Raw genomic sequence first — 19,812 nt, 5'->3', positions numbered from 1 at the left:
CAGCTGCACTTCCTCCCTCCCACCTCGTCCCCATCCTTGTCCCCATGCCCTCCTGGCTGCTCTTCCTTTTTTCCACCGCTCCCCAGGCTCAGCTCAAGCCGCCCATCCTGCACTGTGCTGGGTCCCTCCTGATCCTGGGGGGACTGCAGGCATCGTCTCATTGCAGAGCTCCTCACACTGCTGCTGTGCCTCCCTGCGCTGTGCTGAGCCCTGCATGCTGCTTCAGCTCCTGGGGTGTCCCAGCATGGGCTGCAGGGACAAACTGGGCGCTCACACATGAACAGTTTGGGATGTTCATCTGCAGGCGAGTGGTGCGTTCACATGTGGGTTCATTGGGAGCTCATCTGTGAGCTCATTCAGCACTCAGTCATGCAGGTGCTGAGCACACGCTGCATGTGAACGGTGTGCATGCACGAGGGGTGTGCTCAGATGTGAAGGAATGGTGCCTTCGTGCAGGAATTCATCAGGTGCTCCTGCACGAATTAACAGTCATCCTGGTGTGCGATTGTGCCTTCCTGCAGGCTGCGAGTTGGCACACAGGTGAGTGTGTTGCTGTCGATGTGTGTCACTGGTGACCCCTGGAATTCCTCCTGCACAGCATGCCCTGGGCCAGCAAAACTGTTGGTCTCGGTGAAGAAGGGCAAGGAGGCAAAGTGGGTCCCAACACAGGCAGGGCTGGGGATGGCTGTGTGCAGCTATGGGGGGCTGCAGCCCTGGGGGGGCCAACACAGCTCCCCCAGCAGCGCTGTGTGGGGATCAGGGCAGCGTGGGGCTCAGCATGCCTGGGGCCGTGCGCTGACTCAGCGGCAGGCCAAGAATAGAGCGGGCGCCCTGACTCACTGTCCTGGTGCTGAGCAGCATCCAGACAGAGCTCCCACCCACGGCGAGGGCCCTGCAGCTCTGCCCTCTGCTTTCTGCGTGTTACCTCCTCGGCGAGAGGAGCCCCCAGCATCCTGCATCCTGCATCCTGCTCTCCTCGCAGCTGGAAGCTGCCCCCTGCACCGGGCTCTTCCCTCCACGCAGGAACAGGAAAACCTGCCCTCCTGCAGCAGGGAGCGGTTTCCTCTCGGGAAGGATGCTCCCCCCGAGCCCCCCGCCCGCAGTCGGCCGGGTTCTCCTCGCACACCTGCGTGCGCGCACCACGTCCTCAGCACGGCCCCCCGCGCACCGCCGTCCCCGTGAGCTCCCCCGGCCCCCCGCGGCCCGTCCCTCCCACCTCCTCAGCCGGCTCCTCCTCTTCCCACCTCTCCCGGAGCGTTCCCGCAGCCTTCCCCATTGATAAATCCGCAGCGTTGCTATGGAGATGTGGCTGCAGCGGGCGCAGCGTGGGCACAGCCGCGGGGGGGCCCGGGCGCCAGCACCAGCACCGGGGGTGGGGGTGACGGCACACGCTGGTGCCCGTTTGCACGCCGCTGTGTGCAATGGCTGCGGTGCGGGCTGTGTGCACGGCATGCGCGGGTGCGTGCAAGCGTGCAGGGAGCAGCGCGTAGGGCCGAGTGTGCGCTTGTGTGCACCGTGAGCGCGCGGTCCGGTTGTGGGGGGGTTTGGGGCGCGTGGCCGCAGGACAGAGCAGGCAGACGTGGCCCCCGGCGCTGTCTGGTTCCTCTCCTACACTGAGCAAAAAGCCCGGGGCCGTCAGCCCCTGGGGGGAAACTGAGGCACGAGCAGTGATTCATCCCACAGCAGACAGTCACTCGAGGACAGGAGCAGAGCTTGCACTGCTCCTGACTGCGCACAGCGGCACGGCTTGCACCATTGCACGCGTGTGGCTGCGTGCTTGCACGCTCAGCACCACCCACCGCCCGCAGCAGCGCTGCAGACCCCCAGCTCTCAGCCCACACTTTATGCACCCTTTGTGCAGGGCATGCGGTGTGTGTGTGGGAGGGGGCAGCTCCCGCAAGCACACAGCGCTGTGTAGCACCGCCACGTCCCCGCAGCCCCCGTCACAGTGAGGGGACACGGGGATACGGGGTGCCGTGCGCTGGGCTGCTCGGCGCGGCGGGCAGAGGCGTCACGCAGCAGCGCCGCGCAGGATCGGTGCCGTGCGCGTAGCGTGGCTGCCCTCTGCTGCCACCGGCACGGCAGTGCTCAGCACCCACGGGCGCGGGGCCACGCGGGGCGGCAGGGCCGGCTGGATGAGCCGGGGATGCGGAGAGACCCCCGGATGGGCGCAGCGGGATGGACGGAGCGCGGCGTTTGGGGGCTGAGCAGCAATGGGTGCCCTGCAGTAAAACCCGTGGGTGCCGTGGGGCGACCCCCCCCCCTACATGCCCACCCCTCCCGCGCCCCATAGGCACCGCCCAGCCACACAGACAGCCCGGGATGGGGGCGCGGGGTGCGTGGAGCCGTGCAGGACTGCAGGCCGGGTTCCCCCCCCCCCCAACCCCAGCAGCACGGTGTCTGCAGCGGCCCTGCGCGGTATGGGGGAGGGGGGGGGGGGGTGAGAGCAGCAGCCGTGGGCGTTAAAACAGGAACCGCACCCCCGCTTCCCGGATCTCGCTTTTCTTTTTTTGTTTGGTTTGGTGTTTTTTTTTTTCTTTCCAAAACACGAACGGTGCAGGAGGGGAAGGAGGCTTTGCGGCGCGTTGGGGGGGGGGGGGGGGGAAGGGAGGGGGAAGGAAGGGCAGCCCCCCCAGGACCCCCCCCGGCCGCGGCAGAGCTGTGCCCGAGCCCCTTTGGATGCCGCTGGTCCCGCAGAGCTGAGGCCGGCACAACTCATCGCAGCGCTGGACACCGCTGCCTCCCTTCAGCCTGCTCGCATCTCCCACGGTCGCTCGGCGCGTTCCTCTCCTGCCTTCTTCGTGTTCCCCCCCCCCAATACACGCACCCCCCCTCCCCCCGTCCCAGCTCTCCGTGCAGCACTGGGGGCTCGGGAGGGGAAGGGGCGGCTCTGGTTTGCGTCCTCCCCACCCCAGCGGGCTGCATTCAGCAGAGGCGCCCCGCGGGTGCCCCCCCATCCGCTGCCTGCCCCCCTCCCCGCAGGCTCTCGGCCCCCCCCTTCCCTTTTGTCTACAGAACCGCCCATGCTGAACAATAGCAGCCCCCCCGCCCGCTTCCCGTCCCGCTGCCGATGGGGTGCAGAGCAGCTCCCCCCCCCCAGGCCCCGCAGGCAGCCATGTAGGGGGCAGCCCGCACGGTGCCGGGGGGCCGCGGGGGGGAGCGGGCTACAGGAATGCTTACAGGCACGGAGGGGCCCCTCCCCCGCGTTCCCCCCCCCCCGCCCAGCTGCGCTGGGATCGCCCGGCAGCTGGGGAGGGGATTTAGCAGCATCGCTGCTGCTCGTTTGTGCGGCTTTAAAAGCAGGGCTGCGGTCGCGGCTCTCGGCCTGGGGGCTTCCCGAGGTCCCTTCTGCTCCCAGATGGGTGGGGGCCTCTCTGGCCCCGCCCCCTCCCTCCCTCAGCCCGCGGCATCGCGAAGCGGTTCGCGTCGCGGTGCCGGCGTGCTGGGGCAGCACCGGGTTGCTCTGTTAGCGGCCGCCCGCGGCTTTGGAGCGCTTCGGGGGCTCGGGGGGAGGGTGACTGATTTCCAGCGTGCAGCAGGGAGCTTTGTGCCCACGAGGAGCTGAACCGCGGGGGTGCATCCTCTCGTTCCCCTTCGGCTCGCTGCTGGGGGTTGCTCCCCTTCCGGGGGGGGGGGGTGGATGAACCGTTGGCAGTGTGCGGGAGGTGGGTCCGGGGGGGTCGGGGTGTGAGGTCCGCCGGTGGGTGGGTGCTCAGCTCTCCGCTGTCCCTCGGGGGAGCTCAGCCCGGAGCCGAGCGTCCCCGCGGGTTTCACACCTGGCCCCGTCGCAGGGCCCCAGCCCCATTATCCGGCTGCGTGAGAAAACCCCCACCTTGGCCGCGGGGGAAGGCAGAGCGGGGAGGCCCCGTGAATTGGTCCTTTGAAGCAGCCCTCCCCCTCCTGCCAAGCGCCAGCTGCGGGCGGACGGCCTCACAAAGCGCCGGCTTTAGCACCAAGGGTAACGGCGCAGCGGGGCGAGGGGCGCCGGGGCCAGGAACCCCCCCGCACTGCCCCTCCCATCCGGATCGCCGTGCAGTGGCGCGGTGCGGGACGGGCCGGCAGCTGCAAAAGACAAAGGGCCGAGGCAGAGCGGAGCTGCGGGGTTCCCATCCCGCACCCCGGGGCGGCTCCGCTGCCGGTAGCGGTGCGTGCGGTTGCCGCGGTCCGGCCCTTTCCCGCAGGGCTGCGGCTCCGCATCCAGGCTCGGTGCTGCCCGCACCGTGCCGCTCCCCTGCCCTCCTGCACCGGGGGGGGGGGAACCGTCCCGACCCGTTTCCTTGCCTAAAGGGGGAAAAAAAAAAAAGATCCAGCCGCATGCCTGGGCGCTGCGGGGAGAAAGTGACCCAGACAGACAGGAATCCGAGCTGCGCTGCTCGGGGAGGGTTTGGGTTACAGCTTGGGTTCCCAGCCCGGCTGCAGAGAGGGGGCTGCGAGGGGATCGGTGCTGGATGAGCTCATGTGGGATCCGCGGGGCCGCTGAGCTGTGGGGTGGGGTTCGTGTTTTGCACTGGGGGCTCTCGGGGAGGGCTGCAGAATGGGAGCACGGGGTGAACGTACGGGCATCCGGCAGCTGAACGAGGCGGCGTTCTGGGCAGGGGTTTTGCGCGGGGGGGGAGCATCGCAGTGAGCGGGCACTGCTGGCCCGATCCACGCGGGGCCAATGGTGGCACGGAGGGAAGCGTCCCGGAGCCGTTTTGGAGGGGCGCTGCTGGCAGCCTGGCCTCGGGCAGCATCTCGCTGCAAATGCTCCCTCAGCCCCATGATTGATGAGGGTTTACGAGAGGAGCCCTCGGCGCAGCCAGGCGGCCCCCGCGTGCTGCTTGGAGCCCAGCGGGCTGTCCCGGGAGCTCCGCAGGGTTGGGACGGGGCTGCGGGGAGCTCGCATTGCAGCTCGGGGCCATCGGCTCCATCGGGGAGGTCCCACGGGTTTTTGTGCGCGCTGCAGCGCTCGCGTTGGGTTGTTCCTAAATTTGCTCTGTTCGGGAGGAGTTGCTGCTGTGACAACAAAGGGCTGAGCTTTCTGTCATCTGTCTGAGGGGCGCAGGTCGCTTCTGAGAAAGCAGCGTCTCAACAGCCGCACCATTTACATCGTTGCCGTGGTTACCGTCGTCCCGACCTCATCCCAGCTGTGGGGGCATCCAGCATCCCAGGGCCGGGTCTCTGCTCCACGTGCTGCATTCTCAGCTCTTCCCTTTGCCATCCCCCACCGCAGCTCCGTTTTCCCACTCGATGTCCTGCCCCCATCCCTGCCGCAGTGCCGGGCTGTTTGGGGCAGATCCTTCGGGGCCGTGGGTCCACAAATTGAGGCCCCGCATCGGGTGGGTTGTTTGCTGCAGGGCTGCTGGGTGAATGCACGAGGTGGAGGGGAAGAGCAGAGCCTGGAGCAGCGGGTGCCCATCTCACGGCACTCTGGGTCCCCCAGCACCGCAGCAGAGACCCCCCACAGCACCGTGTGCCAACGCAGGGTTTGTGCTGGAGCCCCGATCCCTTTCTCTGCTGTGCTCTCACACGGTGAGTCCCGGTCACAGTAAATCACAGAGGGAAATGCTAGCAGCAATGCTCCTTGCCATGGCAACGGTAGGATTGCATCAGGGCTTTTTTTTTTTTTCTTTTTCTGAACTGCAAAACTGGATAAGCAACTCCCTGAGGGACGGTAGTAAGAGAGAAGGGAATATTTTTGTCCTGTAGGCTTTGGGGCTGGAGCTCCGCGTGCAGAACCAGCGCAGTAGCTTTGCTCCGTGCTGCTGATGGGAGTGGGGGAATGGCTCTGGGGGGGGCTGGGGAGGGCTGTGTGTGCTCCCCAAGAGGGTCTGGTGGGGGGGGACCCTGCCTCACATCCCCTCCTTCCTCTCCTGTTTCCCTCCTGCCCTGTGCTTTCAGTGGGAACACATTGCAGGGGCAGCTCGGTGTGGGCAGGGGGCCCCAGGCTTGGAAGGTGCTCTGCAGAGCTGAGTGCACACAGCCATTTTTCAACACATTTTTGTTCCCTCTGTGGTCCCGCTGTTGCAGAGCTCCCCTAAGAGCTGTGCTGTGGGGCTCTGGGTGTCCGTCAGGCTCCTTGTCACCCTCACAAGGGCCACATCAGCAACGAGGGCTGACGTGCTGCCTTGGGACGTATCATTTATACCATGTTTGGTGCCATTCTCTGTCACTGGAAGCTTTAAAAAAAAATGGATGAGACCAACATGGGCAGGAGGAAGGCTGCAGAATGCAACAGATGCGAGGGTCCTCTGTCCTCCTGTGCTTCATCACCTCGCAGTGTCCTTGCTGTGCCAAGGAGTGTTTGGGGACGCTCTGAGCAGGGATGTGCTGGGTGCCAGCTGCTGCTGCAGGGAGGTTGGCTCTGGTGACACACACATCTCATCACACAATTAGCTGCCTTAACAAGCTGTGAAATCTGCCGGGTGCCACTTGCAGAGCTGCTCCCAGTGCTGCTTTTGGCTGCAGTCTCACAGTGTGAGCTGAGGCTTCTCCATTGCACGGCTCAGAATGGGGCAGCTTTGTGCCTGGGTCAGGTGGGAACAAGTAGATCTGGAGCAGGAGAAAACTCTGGAGAGCAGCAGATCTGGGGCAACACGGGTGATCTCACCTTGGTTAAAGGAGAAGATAACGCCAAAGGAAGGACACTGTCATCATTGTCCTCTGCTCTTTTGGGGGACGAATCCTCTACTAGCAGAGCCACAGGCCTTAAATACCATTGCATCCCACAGCTCTAAGAGCTGGTGGGGCCGGAATACACCTACAGCAAAACAGTTCCACGTATCAAGGTCACTGTATCCACCACTGTCAGAGTGCTGGTGTTTGAGCAGAATGCCAAGCTCAGGGGTGTGCTGAAGGGCACAGAGCACAGCTGTGAGCAGGGGCAGAGCTGCAGGGGTGACCCCACCGAGCTGCTTACAAAAACTGCAGGTCACAAAGCTTTGTGCTGCTTGCTGTTCTCAGTGTCATCATTTCTATCTGTTGCTCCAATGCTTTCCAAGCATTGGAACTTCTCCTTTTCCCTCAAAGCACACCGGATGCATTTCACAGACGCATAAAACCCCCTTTGAGGGTTCTTCTTCCGCCACCTCTCCTCTGGCCGCAGCTGTGCTGGGAAGCTCTGAGGAATCCTTTTTAACCCCCAGCAAAGCGTTGCTGTCGGTGGCACAGGGCTCTTCCTGCTGCTGTAGGGAAGCTGTACTGCAAAGAAACACCAGGGCGGACTCTAATTAAATGTTTCAGTGGGAAAGGGGATGAGGTTTAAATTTGGTTTTGTAAACACGATCGTTTCTTTGCCCAAACCACCGCCGTGAGAAGCCGAGGCCTCACACAGCCCAGGCCCGGGGCCGCCTCCAGGCTAGGCCGCACCGGGGACCTCGGACCGCTGAGCGCTGAGGTGTGAAGGCCTAGCTTCCTCGGATAGCACTGAGGGCCGGGCCGCCCCGTTACCTCCCTCAGGGATGGGGAGAGAGGATGGCGTCTCGAATGCGGCGGCTCCGGGCCGCGTCCGCGCAGCCCGCGCTCTCTGCCCAAGATGGCGGCCGCCCCCTCAGGCGCCCCTTTGTCTGCAGCCGCCGCATTGCTGCGAAGGGCGCGAAACTGGGGCAGCGGAGCCACGCCCATTCGGCGTGCCGGCCGCCAGGGGGCGGGGCGCAGGAAGCTGGCGACCAATCAGAGGCTTCCACTTCCTTCCTCCTCACAGGGGCTCCCGCGGCCAACGGGCTCGGCGCTCTCGGCCAATCGGCGCCGCGCTCCACGCCCCACCCACGCGTGGGAGGAGGTGCCGCCGGGGTTTTGTTCGCGCTCCCTCCTCCCGTCGCTCCTTATGAATATTAACAGCCTGCGGCCCAATCAGATGGCGGCGCAGCGGCGGCGCTTTGGTGGCGTCACTCGCCCCACCCCTCGGTGAGGGCAAATCTGCATATTCATGAGGAGGGCGGGACTGGGCGCGGGAGTATATAAGCCGCCGCCCCGCCAGCCGCCGCGTTCGTCGCGCTGAGGCTTTGAAGTGCGGTGTGGTTTCTGCAGTTCCGCACACCGGTAAGCGCCCGCCGACGCGCGGGGCGGGCTGCGGTCTGCCGGGGGGAGGGGGGAGGGAGGGAAGTCGGTGTGGGCATCGTGGGCACCACGTCCCCGATGTCGGGGGGTCGGGTCTGTGCCTCGGCCCGGCGCGGGGCGGCCGCGCGCCGCCAGGCCTTGTGTGGCTGTGGGGTGTACAGGACAGCCACTCGGTTGGTGGCTGCTGGGAGGACCGGGCCGGAGGAGCGCTGAGGGGCGCCTCGGAAACAAAATGGCGACGGGCCTTAGCCGTGCAAAATGGCGGCGGGAGGGAGGAGGGGCGTCGGACTGCGCCTGCGTCGGGGGGCGGGACGGGTGAGGGGCGGGGGTCCCGCGCCGGGCGGGGGGTCGGCGTGGCGGGGGCCCCCCTGTGGGGGCGCGCATGCGCGCTGCAGGCGGCGCGGCTCCGTGGACGGTGCGGAGCGCCCTCTGTCGGGCGGGAGGACTCGGGCCGGCATCGCACCGCGGTGCTCGCGGGGATCGGTGCGCGTTCGGCGGCAGCGAGCGGAGCCGGGAGCATCGGTTCGGGCTTTGGGGAACGTTCGGCGGAACTGCTGACCGAAGGCTGGTTGATTTCGCAGGTGACGATGGCATCAGACGAGGGCAAGCTGTTCGTTGGAGGGCTGAGCTTTGATACCAACGAGCAGTCGCTGGAGCAAGTCTTCTCCAAGTACGGGCAGATCTCCGAAGGTGAGGGCAGGGCCGTGCCGGGCTGGGCTCTGCTGGGCTGCAGTGGCTGATGGCAGCTGTTCTCTCCTCCAGTGGTGGTGGTGAAAGACAGAGAAACGCAGAGGTCCAGAGGCTTCGGCTTTGTGACATTTGAAAACATAGACGATGCGAAGGATGCGATGATGGCCATGAATGGGAAGGTAAGCTGGTTCTGCAGCAGCTGTTTGTTCCCCCTTAAGAATGATAGAATAGCCTGGGTTGAAAAGGACCACAATTATCATCAGTTCCAACTCCCTGCTATGTGCAGGGCTGCCAACCACAACTGCCCAGAGCCACATCCAGCCTGGCCTTGAGTGCCTGCAGGGATGGGGCATCCACAGCCTCCTTGGGTAACCAAAAAGCAGTGAGATGAGCTTGGTAGGTGTGCTTCTGTTTGAAGCCATGAGGAAGAAGCTAATTGCTGGAATCCTCCCAAAGAAACAACAGAAAAGGATACAGAGCAACGTGGCTTAGTGAAATCCTGTTGTTTTACTGCATTCTGAAAAAGGCTGAGGCTATAATCACAGAATCGTAGAATGGTTTGGGTTGGAAGGGACCTCGAAGCTCCAATCACTCTGCTGCAGGCAGCCCTGCCAACCTCCACATTTCATACCAGCCCAGGCTGCCCAGGGCCCCATCCAACCTGGCCTTGAACACCTCCAGGGACAGACAGGGCATCACAGCCTCTCTGGGCAGCTGTTCCAGCACTCTCAGGAAAGAACTTCCCCCTGACATCCAACCTCAATCTTCCATCCTTCAACTTCAAATCATTTCCTCTTATCCTGCTACCCTTTCAAAGAGTTGGCTCCCTTCCTGTTTACAGGCTCCCTTTAGGTACTGAAAGGCTGCACTGAGGTCACCATGCAGCCTTCTTTTCAAGAGTGGCTTTGTAATGCTTGAGAATCCATCTGTGTGTCGTCAGCTCAGTTGCAGCATTGAAGAAAACCAGTACGCACTGGTATTGAAATTCCGGTGTTGCTTCACTGGGAGCTGAGTTGTGCACCATGCTGTGCGGTGCGTGTGAGCTGATGTGTTTTTCTGTTTGTTAGTCTGTAGATGGCCGTCAGATCAGAGTTGATCAAGCTGGAAAATCGTCAGAGAACAGATCCCGAGGCTACAGAGGGGGATCCACCGGGGGCAGGGGCTTCTTCCGTGGGGGCAGAGGTCGGGGCCGTGGCTTCTCCAGAGGTGAGCAGGCGTTAGGGTTGCTCTGCTTGGGATGGGGGTGGTGTGGGTCAGGGTGCTGGAGGAGAAACCGTAACGTGGTGTCTGTTCCAGGAGGTGGAGACAGAGGCTACGGCGGGAGCAGATTTGACTCCAGAAGTGGAGGATATAACGGCTCCAGAGACTACTATAATAGCAGGTAATGCTATTGCAGCTGCTAGCTAGCTTGTTGCAGAGCTCGCCGTGTCTGTTGCCTGGCAGACAGCAGCGCCAGCAGGCTGCAGAAGCTGCTGGGCCAATACAAAGCGCATGTTTCCAACAGCAGGAGTCAAGGAGGCTATGGAGACAGGTCTTCAGGAGGGTCCTACAGAGACAGCTACGACAGTTACGGTAAGTCCTGGTTCAAATGGGAGCCATGCGTACGTTGCTGTAGGAGCTCTTAAACCTTCTGACCCTGTTCTGAAGTCTGGAAATGCTCTGAGGCTCAGCTTTGGACTGTGCCCCTTTTCTGTTCTTGCCCGTAAGAACCAATCTGTCAGGCTTTGGATGTGGTTGTGCCGTTTAAAATTTCTAATTTGTAATGCATGTGTAGGAGTTGCTTGGATCTAAAGGCAAAGCAAGTTTTTAAATACGTTCTTGGAGCTTGAGACTAAGCCAAAAAACTCGGAAGCCCTAACAAACTGCATTCAAGGGTGGGGGAGTTCTCTGACACGGTAGAGCAGTAGCTTCTGGAATAATGCAAGGGAGTAAAATGCTGGAACTTGTCTATGCTTCAGTGCCTTTACAATTGTGCCTGCTTCTTGTCCTCAGCTACACACAACGAGTAAAAATCCTTCCTGACTCAAGATCGTCCTTCCAATGGCTGTATTTATAAAGATTTTTGGAGCTTCGCTGAAATGGTTATTGTGTAGTACATCTACTTGTATTTTCACTTTTGTAGTATTATCAGTTCTAATCTTGTCAAACACAGCCTGGCAGCTTCTGATACGAGATGGTCTGATGAGACTTTCCTTTGAGAAAGCTCCGCTTTCGAGTGGTTTTTAATCTTTTTGGAAAGCACTTCCGATTTTATTTTGCGCTTCATGATGAGCCGAGGTGTTTTTTCTTTTTTAAAGTCGTGAAGTTGGGGCCCCAATTCAGTTTCTTTTGAGATAGAAAGGACCTTTAATGCAACGTTCACGAGAAGCTGAACAAGCTGTGGACTTTTTCTTTTTTAAGTGCATTACCTTCGTCTTTTGTAACATTCCTTTAGTGTAGCAAGGTAGGAATGCAGCCTGGGTACAAATTGGAAGGCAAACCACCTTGATATATCTAAAGAGAAACTTGCTTGTATGTTCAACCTGCATAACGGTATTTTTACTGTTGTAATGATGTAAATTACCCAGAAATAGACTTGCAAACTTACCATAAAAGAGGTTCTTGAAAATGTTTATTTATATTGTCCTTTTTTACTGGAAGAAATATGCATATTCCATTGATATTGTATTTGAAGTGGTAAAGGATTCTTGTATACAGTTTTCTTTGGCTTTACGAAGCCTATTAAAAGACCGTCTGAAATGAACTCTGCTCCTGCCATTGACATTTCATTGCACAACACAGTCCTTGAAGACGAACAGTGTGTGTAGAAGATGCCAGAGGAGAGGAGAAGACTTAGCAGTAGTGTAAGAGCAAAGCAGACTGAACAGTTGCTAGAATTGAATCTTAACTCGGTCTTGACACGTGAATTCACCGGCCTGCTTCCACATCACAGTGTGTAGGGGCAAAGCTGGCAGCACGGCGTGCCTTTGGGTGTTGGAATGCTTGGTGACAGCTGAGCTGAGTGTTAGTGAGGAGAAGTGCTGTTTCCTTATAATGCTGAAGTGAAGAATTAGTCCTTTGGTGACTGGACTAGTTACTGGAGTGTTAATGGTAGGTAAATTGCCGTAATTAGCTAGCTTTGTCATTGCCTTACAAGTTCTAAGAATTCTTTGCTAGCATATGGAAACTGCAGTGTCCTTGGAGAAAAGAAGTGTTGTGCCTCCAACAGAAACCTCTGAGACGAAAGCTGCTCTCTTGGCTAGTTCATATGTGGAAATAGTCCTGTAATTCGAGGTAACTCCTTTTGCTCATGTCCGCATCCTTCCTCTTGTTGAGAGCTCATTTGAAAGCCTAATGTACCTGTGAAATATTCCTCTGACAATTCTGGTCAGCCGATGGACAAATTTTAACCCATGCCGTATGCAACCTTTGGCTTGTGGCACAACTTCAGTTCCACAGATCAGAGTTGGGCATGCAGTCATGTCTTGCTAGTAGGAACGGAAGCAAGATGGGAAACCGAATTCCCTGACTTGATATGTGTTCATCTATTGAGAATCTTTCTAGACTTCATTAAGTTGCTCACTTTAATTGTAGCTTTCTTTGCCATCCTACTTGTTGCCATTAACTTTTTCCCATAGCCCACACTTCCTAAGCAGCCATGTCAAAGTGGTTAACTCTCTGCTTAGGGATCCAATGATACATTGGCTGGCATATCAAAGGCATCAGCCAGCCCCGGAACAGTTTTCCCACACTGTGCTTCTGTGATGTGATGGGTTCAGCGAATGGCTTGTGAAACCCTCGTATCTGATGTGACCTGTGTTCGGGGGAGGGGGGTGGCAGTGCAAAACAACTCTGTTTGATACCATTATTAATGCACTTCTGCTTTGGCAGGCTGAAGAGAAGATGGACGCTGGGCTCGGAAGCTGGCTGTGGGGTTCTGAGGAAGGGCAGTGGTGCCACCAGGGAAGCTGAACCCACACCTGAGTTTGCAAACCAGGTAACGGCCCGTCATTGCAGCCCCCAACCCTCAGTGTGGTGGCATTTCCTGAAGCCCTGTTTCTCATTTAAGAATAAGGAGCTGTGGGGAGGGGGGGGGTGAAACTTTAGGATGAAAAATGGACGGAACTCAGCCTTTAAAATGACTGTTTTCATTTGATTTCAGCAATGAACTGCTGTGGAGAGGACCCCGAGGAGGAAGGAAGGACAGCGTTGAGCGGAGATGATGAAGGGCTTTGAGCAGAGTTGTTGCTGATGTTTATAAGTCAATGGAACGAGCAGGAAAGGCAACTAAGCTAGAATAAAACATTGCAATGTGAAAAAAGAATCTTTGTAGTACTTCTGTGGGCAAACAATGCTAGAATCTGGCTAGATGAGTTCCCCTGTGTGTGTAGCACAGCTGAAGCTACAAAGAAGGGCTGTTCTGGGGAAGGGGGTTGGAGGTGGTTGGGGCTGTGAGGTCATTGCAGTGGAGCAGCTGTGTATGAAGGGAGAAATGGCTGCGATGGGTTTGCAAGCCAGTGCTGGGGAGTTTTCAGGTCTCAGTTTGAGGTGGATGTGTTGGGCTGTGCTGCTGTCAGGAGCTGTGGGTGGTGGGATGTGTGAGCAGGAGGTGCTGCTGCAGGCTGACAGCTGTGCTTGGGGTGCTGGAAAGATGAAGCACCAACTGAGGGCAGTGTGTGCTGTGCAGAACCCTGGTCTGAGTCACCTTTTGGCGATCAGGAAATGCATTCCAAAGGGTTTTTGGAACACGATAGCACTTAAAGGGTGGGTAGATGACCAAATGGGAGCTGGTTGTGTCAGTCAGAGCTGGGAGATGCACTGCTGGGAGTGGGGCTCAGTGATGGCTGCTCAGAACTGAGTCCCAACAGCTGGCAAAGTCCTTGACAGCTCAGCATCCTGAGCGTGGGCTGCAGTGCAAAGCAGAGCTGTGTGGATGAGGAGCTGCTGCAGTGTAAAGCAGTGCTGTGTGGCCATGAGGAGCTGCTGCAGTACAAAGCAGTGCTGTGTGGATATGAGGAGCTGCTGCAGTGCAAAGCAGGGCTGTGTGGCCATCAGGAGCTGCTGCAGTGCAAAGCAGTGCTGTGTGAATATGAGGAGCTGCTGCAGTGTAAAGCAGTGCTGTGTGGCCATGAGGAGCTGCTGCAGTGTAAAGCAGTGCTGTGTGGCCATGAGGAGCTGCTGCAGTGCAAAGCAGAGCTGTGTGGATATGAGGAGCTGCTGCAGTGTAAAGCAGAGCTGTGTGGATATGAGGAGCTGCTGCAGTGCAAAGCAGTGCTGTGTGGCCATGAGGAGCTGCTGCAGTGTAAAGCAGTGCTGTGTGGATATGAGGAGCTGCTGCAGTACAAAGCAGTGCTGTGTGGATATGAGGAGCTGCTGCAGTGCAAAGCAGTGCTGTGTGGATATGAGGAGCTGCTGCAGTACAAAGCAGTGCTGTGTGGATATGAGGAGCTGCTGCAGTGTAAAGCAGTGCTGTGTGGATATGAGGAGCTGCTGCAGTGTAAAGCAGTGCTGTGTGGATATGAGGAGCTGCTGCAGTACAAAGCAGTGCTGTGTGGATATGAGGAGCTGCTGCAGTGCAAAGCAGTGCTGTGTGGCCATGAGGAGCTGCTGCAGGCTCGAAGCAAAGCCAAGCCTTGCTGGTAGGAGCAAATGGAAAACAGCCTGAGATCAAAAAAATCGTGGGCCGCCAATGGGAGGGTGCGGTTTTGTGTGGCTTTTCTTTGACATTTGAATGGAACGGCCAATAAAAAAAGACGCTGCCGTCTCGTTAGCTGATGGTGCCTTTTATTTTTGAAGAGCTGCTGTGTTTTAACGGGGAGAAATGGCGCTGGGGGTGAAGCAGGGAGGGTGTTGTATTGGCAGAGGGCAAATGCAGGTTTGGTGCTGCGCTGCTGCTCTGCTCTCGTGTTAGAAGGACGCATTTATTGCTTTACGCCGCTTTTTCTCTCTCTCTTTTTCAAACCTTTTTCCTATTATCCGAACGATCGGAGTTAAAAAGCAGGAACTGGGGGGGGTTTGCTGTGTGTAGCGATTCCTTCCTCTCACTTCTGATGGTTCCTGGAGGCGATATTAAATGCGGGACTGGGAGAGCGAAGAAAGCTTTGCTGATTTAAATGACAGCAGCCCGTGGCACTGAGAGCCACTCGCACCTCGTGGTGACACAAAGCGTTACCTGAACGACCCCGATGGTCCTCAATGGGATGCTTCAATGCGGCGGGAATCACCGCAGGCTGTTCGCTTTGAGGCGCTGCGTTTAATGATCCGCTGTTGGGTTGGGGCCGGCACAGCTGAATCACAGAATGGTCAGGGTTGGAAGGGACCTCAAGGATGATGAATTTCCATCCCCCTGCCACACGCAGGGCCACCAACCTCCGCATTTCACAGCAGCCCAGGCTGCCCAGGGCCCCATCCAACCTGGCCTTGAACACCTCCAGGGATGGACGGGGCATCACAGCCTCTCTGGGCAGCTGTTCCAGCACCTCACCACTCTCATAGCAAAGAACTTCCCCCTGACATCCAATCCAAATCTCCTCTCCCTCAACTTCAAATCATTTCCCCTTGTCCTGCAGTTATCAAACCTTTCATAGAGTTGATTCCCCTCCTGTTTGCAGGCTCCCTTTAGGCACTGCAGGCTGCACTGAGGTCACCCCGCAGCCTTCTTTTCTCCAGGCTGAACAAGCCCAGCTCCCTCAGTCTTTGCAGTGGAGGTGCTGCACCCCCTTGATCATCTTTGTGGCTCCTCTGGACCCTCTCCAGCAGCTCCCCGTCTTTCTTGTACTGGAGGCTCCAGACCTGGACGCAGTGCTGCAGATGGGGCCTCACAAGAGCAGAGTAGAGAGGGACAATCACCTCCCTGTCCCTGCCGGCCTCTCCTCTTCTGATGGAGCCCAGGATCCCGTTTGCTTTCCGAGCTGGAAGGCACAGCATCCCCCGGGTGGCTCAGCGGGCAGTCAGCGCTTCAGCCTCCCCCCCATCGGGGTCGGAACGGCGCTCATTTCCCCGACGGGAACGCTTCGTTGGGCGGCAGGAGATAGAACCGGGATGGGAAACATCGCGGCCACGGGGAACGGCGTTCGACGCTCTGTTTATCGGCGGGGCTCCCGGTGCGGAGCGGCGGAACGGCGCAGCCCCGGAACACCGCGCTCAGCTCCGCCCGCGCCCGGCCCCGCTGTGCGCGCACCTTCCTGCGCCGGGACCGCAGCTCCGTGCCGGCCATGCTGCTCCCGCAGCCCATCTGCGTTCTGTTGCTGCTCCTGCACGGCGGCCGCGCCGCGTCCCCCAGTAACGGCACGGAAACCCCGCGGGCGGAAGAAGGGAACGGGACGCGGACGGGCGCGGGGCTGCTGCCCGCATCGGGGCTGCCGGTGCTGCGGCGCGCCGTGTTTGTGGTCAGCGCTCTGTCGGTGCTGGCCGCGCTCTACTTTGTGCTGAGGACGTTCCGGTGAGTGCGGACCCCCCCCCTCGTGTCCACCCGGACCTCCCCGGTTCCCCTTCCGCTCCCTCCTTCCTCCGTCACGGCGCTGCATCGCAGCACTTCCCCATCCCGACACAACCGCCCCGCGCCGCCGTTAATGAACGCTAACAATTAAACCCCATCCGCTGTGCTGCGTCCCACCCGCAGCTCCCGGCCCGACGGACGCAGACGCGAACCGAGCGCGACTTTCAGGTGGAAGAAACCGCAGCGGAAGAAGTACGGTCTGCTGAGCAGCTCCGATGAACGCGTGGAGATGGCATCGCTGGACAGCGATGAGGACACCGTGTTTGAGACGCAGAACCTGCGGCGGTAAGAAGCATCCCCTACTCCTCTTGTCCTCCGGGGAAGCGCCCACACTGCCACCAGAGGGACGCGGGGTGAACCTCAGCTTTACGTCACCTCCCTTCGCTGTCAGACCCTGAAGGCCCCGTGCCCATCTTGCTTCGTGCTTTTGGGACAGAGCCGCACGGCCCTGCAGGGCAGGAGGAGCTGCTGTGGCTCCCGGCTCTCTGCTGGACGCACATTGCTGCCTGCACAGCTGCCCTCATTCCCTGCTTCACACAGCTTTGCTGCTCTGTAGGATTCCCCCTCGCAGCTGAGGATTGGTGTCCTGTGAGCACAGCAGTGCTGGTGGCTGTGCTCACGTTGTGTGTTTTCTTCCTTTTCAGATGATTTGGGACCAGTGGCACAACTGCACAGACCGAGCGAGGGGTGCGAAGTCATCCGCTGGGATCACCGACGCTCCAGTTTTAGTTTTGATAATAATTGCTTATAATGACTGCGAATTAACAGCACAAACTCTTTGGTCGCTGGGGAGGGCAAAGGGGACCAAAACTGTTTCCTTCACACATCTTTTTTGGGGAGAGGTGGAGCTGCAGAGGACTCTGCACTGAGTGCTGCGTGGGGTGACGCTCAGGAAGACGTAACAGAAGTGACTCTGGGGTGAACGCTCTGCATTTGGCATTGAGAGCTGCACATCTGTGCCCACGGCCTGCCTGGGGCTTTTGGGTGCTCCTCTGACTGTGGCAGCAGCTTGGCAGGCTCAGTTTTCCCTTCTGTGATGTCTGGTCCCTTCCCTGGATTGCTGTGTGCCATCGGCTGCACCCCATGGTGGAGTTGGGGCAGCAGCATCCCTCAGATCAGACAGAGGAGTTTTGGGAGGGAGCAGCGAGCTGAAGGCGTTCTGGAAGCAGCAGGGTTGGCAGCGAGTGGATGATGGCATAAATCCCTGCGTGGGTTTACAAAACAAAGAGATGTTTGCAAACAAAAACGTATGAGTTGGTCTGTGGGGCTGCACAGGTGTTCTGCACCCCGAGGGTGGCCAGGAGAAACGCGTGTCCTCCCTGAGCTGCTGTGTAAGGGATGGGAGAACCAGAGCCTCTCAGCTGCGGTTCTGGATCTGCTCAGACATCATCTCCCTTTGGAGATGCTGCTGTTCCCCAATGGCTGTGCTCCAGCTGTGTCCCATCACAGCAGAAGAAACAGCACTTGTTTGGTGCTTGGGTTCGGTGCAGGGCTGAATGTGGCCCTTAGAGGGTCGTTGTTGGGGGAATCACAGCTGAAATGGTGGGAACTGCTTTCCAAGTGCTTTTGTTTGCAGCTTTCAGCCCCAAGGGATGGGATGCAGCGGGGCGGGTGGTGCAGAGCCGGATCCCTCAGCCCCACACTGTAGTGCCTTTGTTGGGAGAATTGCCTGCAGGAGTTCCTCCAGCTGTAAGGCTTTGTCTTCATGGTGAGGATTGAAAATGCCTTTGGAGTAATGGAGTGATGGCTTCTAGCGTTGGGTTGGACCTCCTCTGTGGATAAGGGAGGAAGCCTTACTTGCCAAAAAGAGCGGAGCAGAGGGGTGCCTCCATGGAGCAGCAGTGACACACTTTGCTGCAGCCCCAGGGCTGCTGCAGTGCACGGTACAGATGAGAGCTGCTCCGAGGACAGAGCTGTAGCTGTGCTCTGCCTGATCACCATTTCTCCTGGAAAAATAAATGGGAGTGTTGCAGGAGAAGTGCAAAACCAGGGGCAGTCATCATGGGGCCCTGAGGGTCCCATTGGAACAGCATCTTCTCATCCTTGTGCTGCGTCCCTGCAGTTACACCCAGCAGTTACTTCTGCAGCCTCAGTCACTGCATGCCAACATGCCAGTAGCCCAGCACAGGTCTCTGAGCAGAGCTCAGAACTGGTAACAGTTGTTCAGGATGGATGTAAATACACAGGTGCAAACGGACACACGTGTGCTCTGAGCCCACTAATCCAATGGGCCCAGAGCTGTTGGGACCAATGCAGTGGGGTGATGGTGGGAGCGTGGTGCCCTGTGGTGCTGCACACCATGGGCTCCTGTGCACCACAAACAGCTGCTGCAGAGTTGGCTGGAAACAATCGCTGTTGTTTAAGCCAAAGCCTAATGTCAGAAGTTTACATAATTGCCTCTCTGATCTTCTTGGAGGGCTGCATCGAGTCCTATGGATATCGAGCTGCTAGGCAAATCGACTGGGTGTCTGCGGATGTTAATGAGATCGACTGAGAGCGAGATGAGCATCGGGGCTCTGTTGTTAATAACGTCCCTCTGTTTTGTTTCGTTTGCACATGTGACTGGAATGGGATCCGCAGCATTAGAGCTCTGGAGATGGACCTGTGGGCTGAGCAGATTGCCAAGAAGTCAATAAAACAGCACTCGAGTGCATTGTGTTGGCTGTGCTCTCAGGAACGAGGAGCTGGGCTTTCACCCTCCTGCTCGACTTGTTGATTTATTTTTAAATAGCAACCAGTCCCGTATCGATCGGTTGTTTTACTTTCCTTGTGTTTACAGCATCCCCCCCCCGTTGTATCCCGAGACAAACGTGTGTTGTTTCCATGTTGTTGCACTTCTCTCCATGCCCACTGCTCACCCCCCACTGGTGCTCTCAGGGTTTGTTCCAACCTGCTGAGGTCTCCTCCTCGTCCTCACCTTCACCTCATCCCTTGTCCAGCTCATCCCTGCAGGGCTGCCCCCATCCTCTCCATGGCAGCATTGTGATTTCTGTGCTCCTGCTTGTGTCCCTGCATCCTCCTCCCCACCACGGTGGCACTGCTGGCCGCAGCATCGCACCGCATGGCACTGCAGTGGAGCAGAGGGCTTTGCTTTGCTCCAGGGTTGGGTGCTGTGCTGGAGGGCAGCGCTGGGGAACCCTGTAGATGGCACTCACAGACCAAGCATGCCGCTGGTGGGTACCGGCAGGCCGTGGGAGGCTGAAGGTGCATCCCAGCGCCTCGAGGAACAAACACCTTCCCAGCAGCTGCCCGGGGCTGGGGTGCGCCTCGCAGGGCTGCAGCTGTAGGAGCGGCGCTTTGGAGCTGTGTTGTGTGAGCAGAGGGCTGGGGAGCGCCCAGCTTTGTTTCGGCTGCGTTTCACCCAGCCCTGTCAGCACTTGTTTGCAGTGCCCTTGATGTTTCTGGCACGGCCCGACTTGAAAGACGCCCTGATTGGGTTGAACTCACCCGCAGGCTCCAGTTGCATGGGAACCACGCTGCAGGGTGAGGGCGCGTCTGGGCACAGCAGCGCGTCCTGGGCTGGGCCTGGCTTCACCCAGCAGGACCACAGCCTGCCCCCATTGCTCCAGCAGGACCACAGCCTGCCCCCATTGCTCCAGCAGGACCTC

General features: G+C 58.8%; 3 protein-coding genes across 9 annotated transcripts in view; all 3 read left to right on the top strand.

Moving 5' to 3' along the window:
* MIDN (midnolin) overlaps window positions 1-1,182 on the top strand; it is a 3,314-nt gene extending 2,132 nt beyond the window's left edge. The window contains exons 4-6 of the mRNA XM_048927231.1: window positions 522-540; window positions 599-653; window positions 1,024-1,182. Coding sequence (XP_048783188.1) covers window positions 522-540; window positions 599-653; window positions 1,024-1,182 — 233 coding nt within the window. The remainder of the gene's footprint in view (window positions 1-521; window positions 541-598; window positions 654-1,023) is intronic.
* Window positions 1,183-7,886: 6,704 nt separating this feature from the next.
* LOC125685008 (cold inducible RNA binding protein) lies at window positions 7,887-13,035 on the top strand. 6 transcript variants are annotated; one of them, XR_007373374.1, is made up of 8 exons: window positions 7,887-8,019; window positions 8,619-8,727; window positions 8,800-8,906; window positions 9,795-9,933; window positions 10,024-10,108; window positions 10,232-10,299; window positions 12,598-12,703; window positions 12,869-13,035. XR_007373374.1 is itself a non-coding variant. In XM_048927693.1 (7 exons), the coding sequence occupies exons 2-7, from the start codon at window positions 8,625-8,627 to the stop codon at window positions 10,734-10,736; spliced, it is 516 nt and encodes a 171-aa protein (XP_048783650.1). In that variant the 5' UTR covers window positions 7,887-8,019; window positions 8,619-8,624; the 3' UTR covers window positions 10,737-11,470. The 6 variants fall into 6 exon arrangements, 4 of the variants coding, with proteins under 4 accessions (XP_048783650.1, XP_048783649.1, XP_048783648.1 ...); XR_007373375.1 differs by having other exon boundaries at window positions 10,235-10,299; window positions 12,869-13,034; XM_048927693.1 differs by lacking the exons at window positions 12,598-12,703; window positions 12,869-13,035 and adding an exon at window positions 10,720-11,470 and having other exon boundaries at window positions 10,235-10,299.
* A 2,830-nt stretch (window positions 13,036-15,865) lies between these two features.
* FAM174C (family with sequence similarity 174 member C) lies at window positions 15,866-19,351 on the top strand. 2 transcript variants are annotated; one of them, XM_048927473.1, is made up of 3 exons: window positions 15,869-16,147; window positions 16,328-16,489; window positions 16,849-19,351. In XM_048927473.1, exons 1-3 carry the CDS (start codon window positions 15,921-15,923, stop codon window positions 16,850-16,852), a joined length of 393 nt encoding a protein of 130 aa, XP_048783430.1. In that variant the 5' UTR covers window positions 15,869-15,920; the 3' UTR covers window positions 16,853-19,351. The 2 variants fall into 2 exon arrangements, with proteins under 2 accessions (XP_048783431.1, XP_048783430.1); XM_048927474.1 differs by lacking the exon at window positions 16,849-19,351 and having other exon boundaries at window positions 15,866-16,147; window positions 16,328-16,493.
* The last annotated feature ends 461 nt before the right edge of the window (window positions 19,352-19,812 follow it).

Source organism: Lagopus muta, chromosome 26, assembly GCF_023343835.1.
Source record: "Lagopus muta isolate bLagMut1 chromosome 26, bLagMut1 primary, whole genome shotgun sequence".
Classification (NCBI taxonomy): Eukaryota; Metazoa; Chordata; class Aves; order Galliformes; family Phasianidae; genus Lagopus; species Lagopus muta.
Note: the sequence above shows the minus strand (reverse complement) of the source record. Positions and strands in the feature narration are given on the sequence as shown.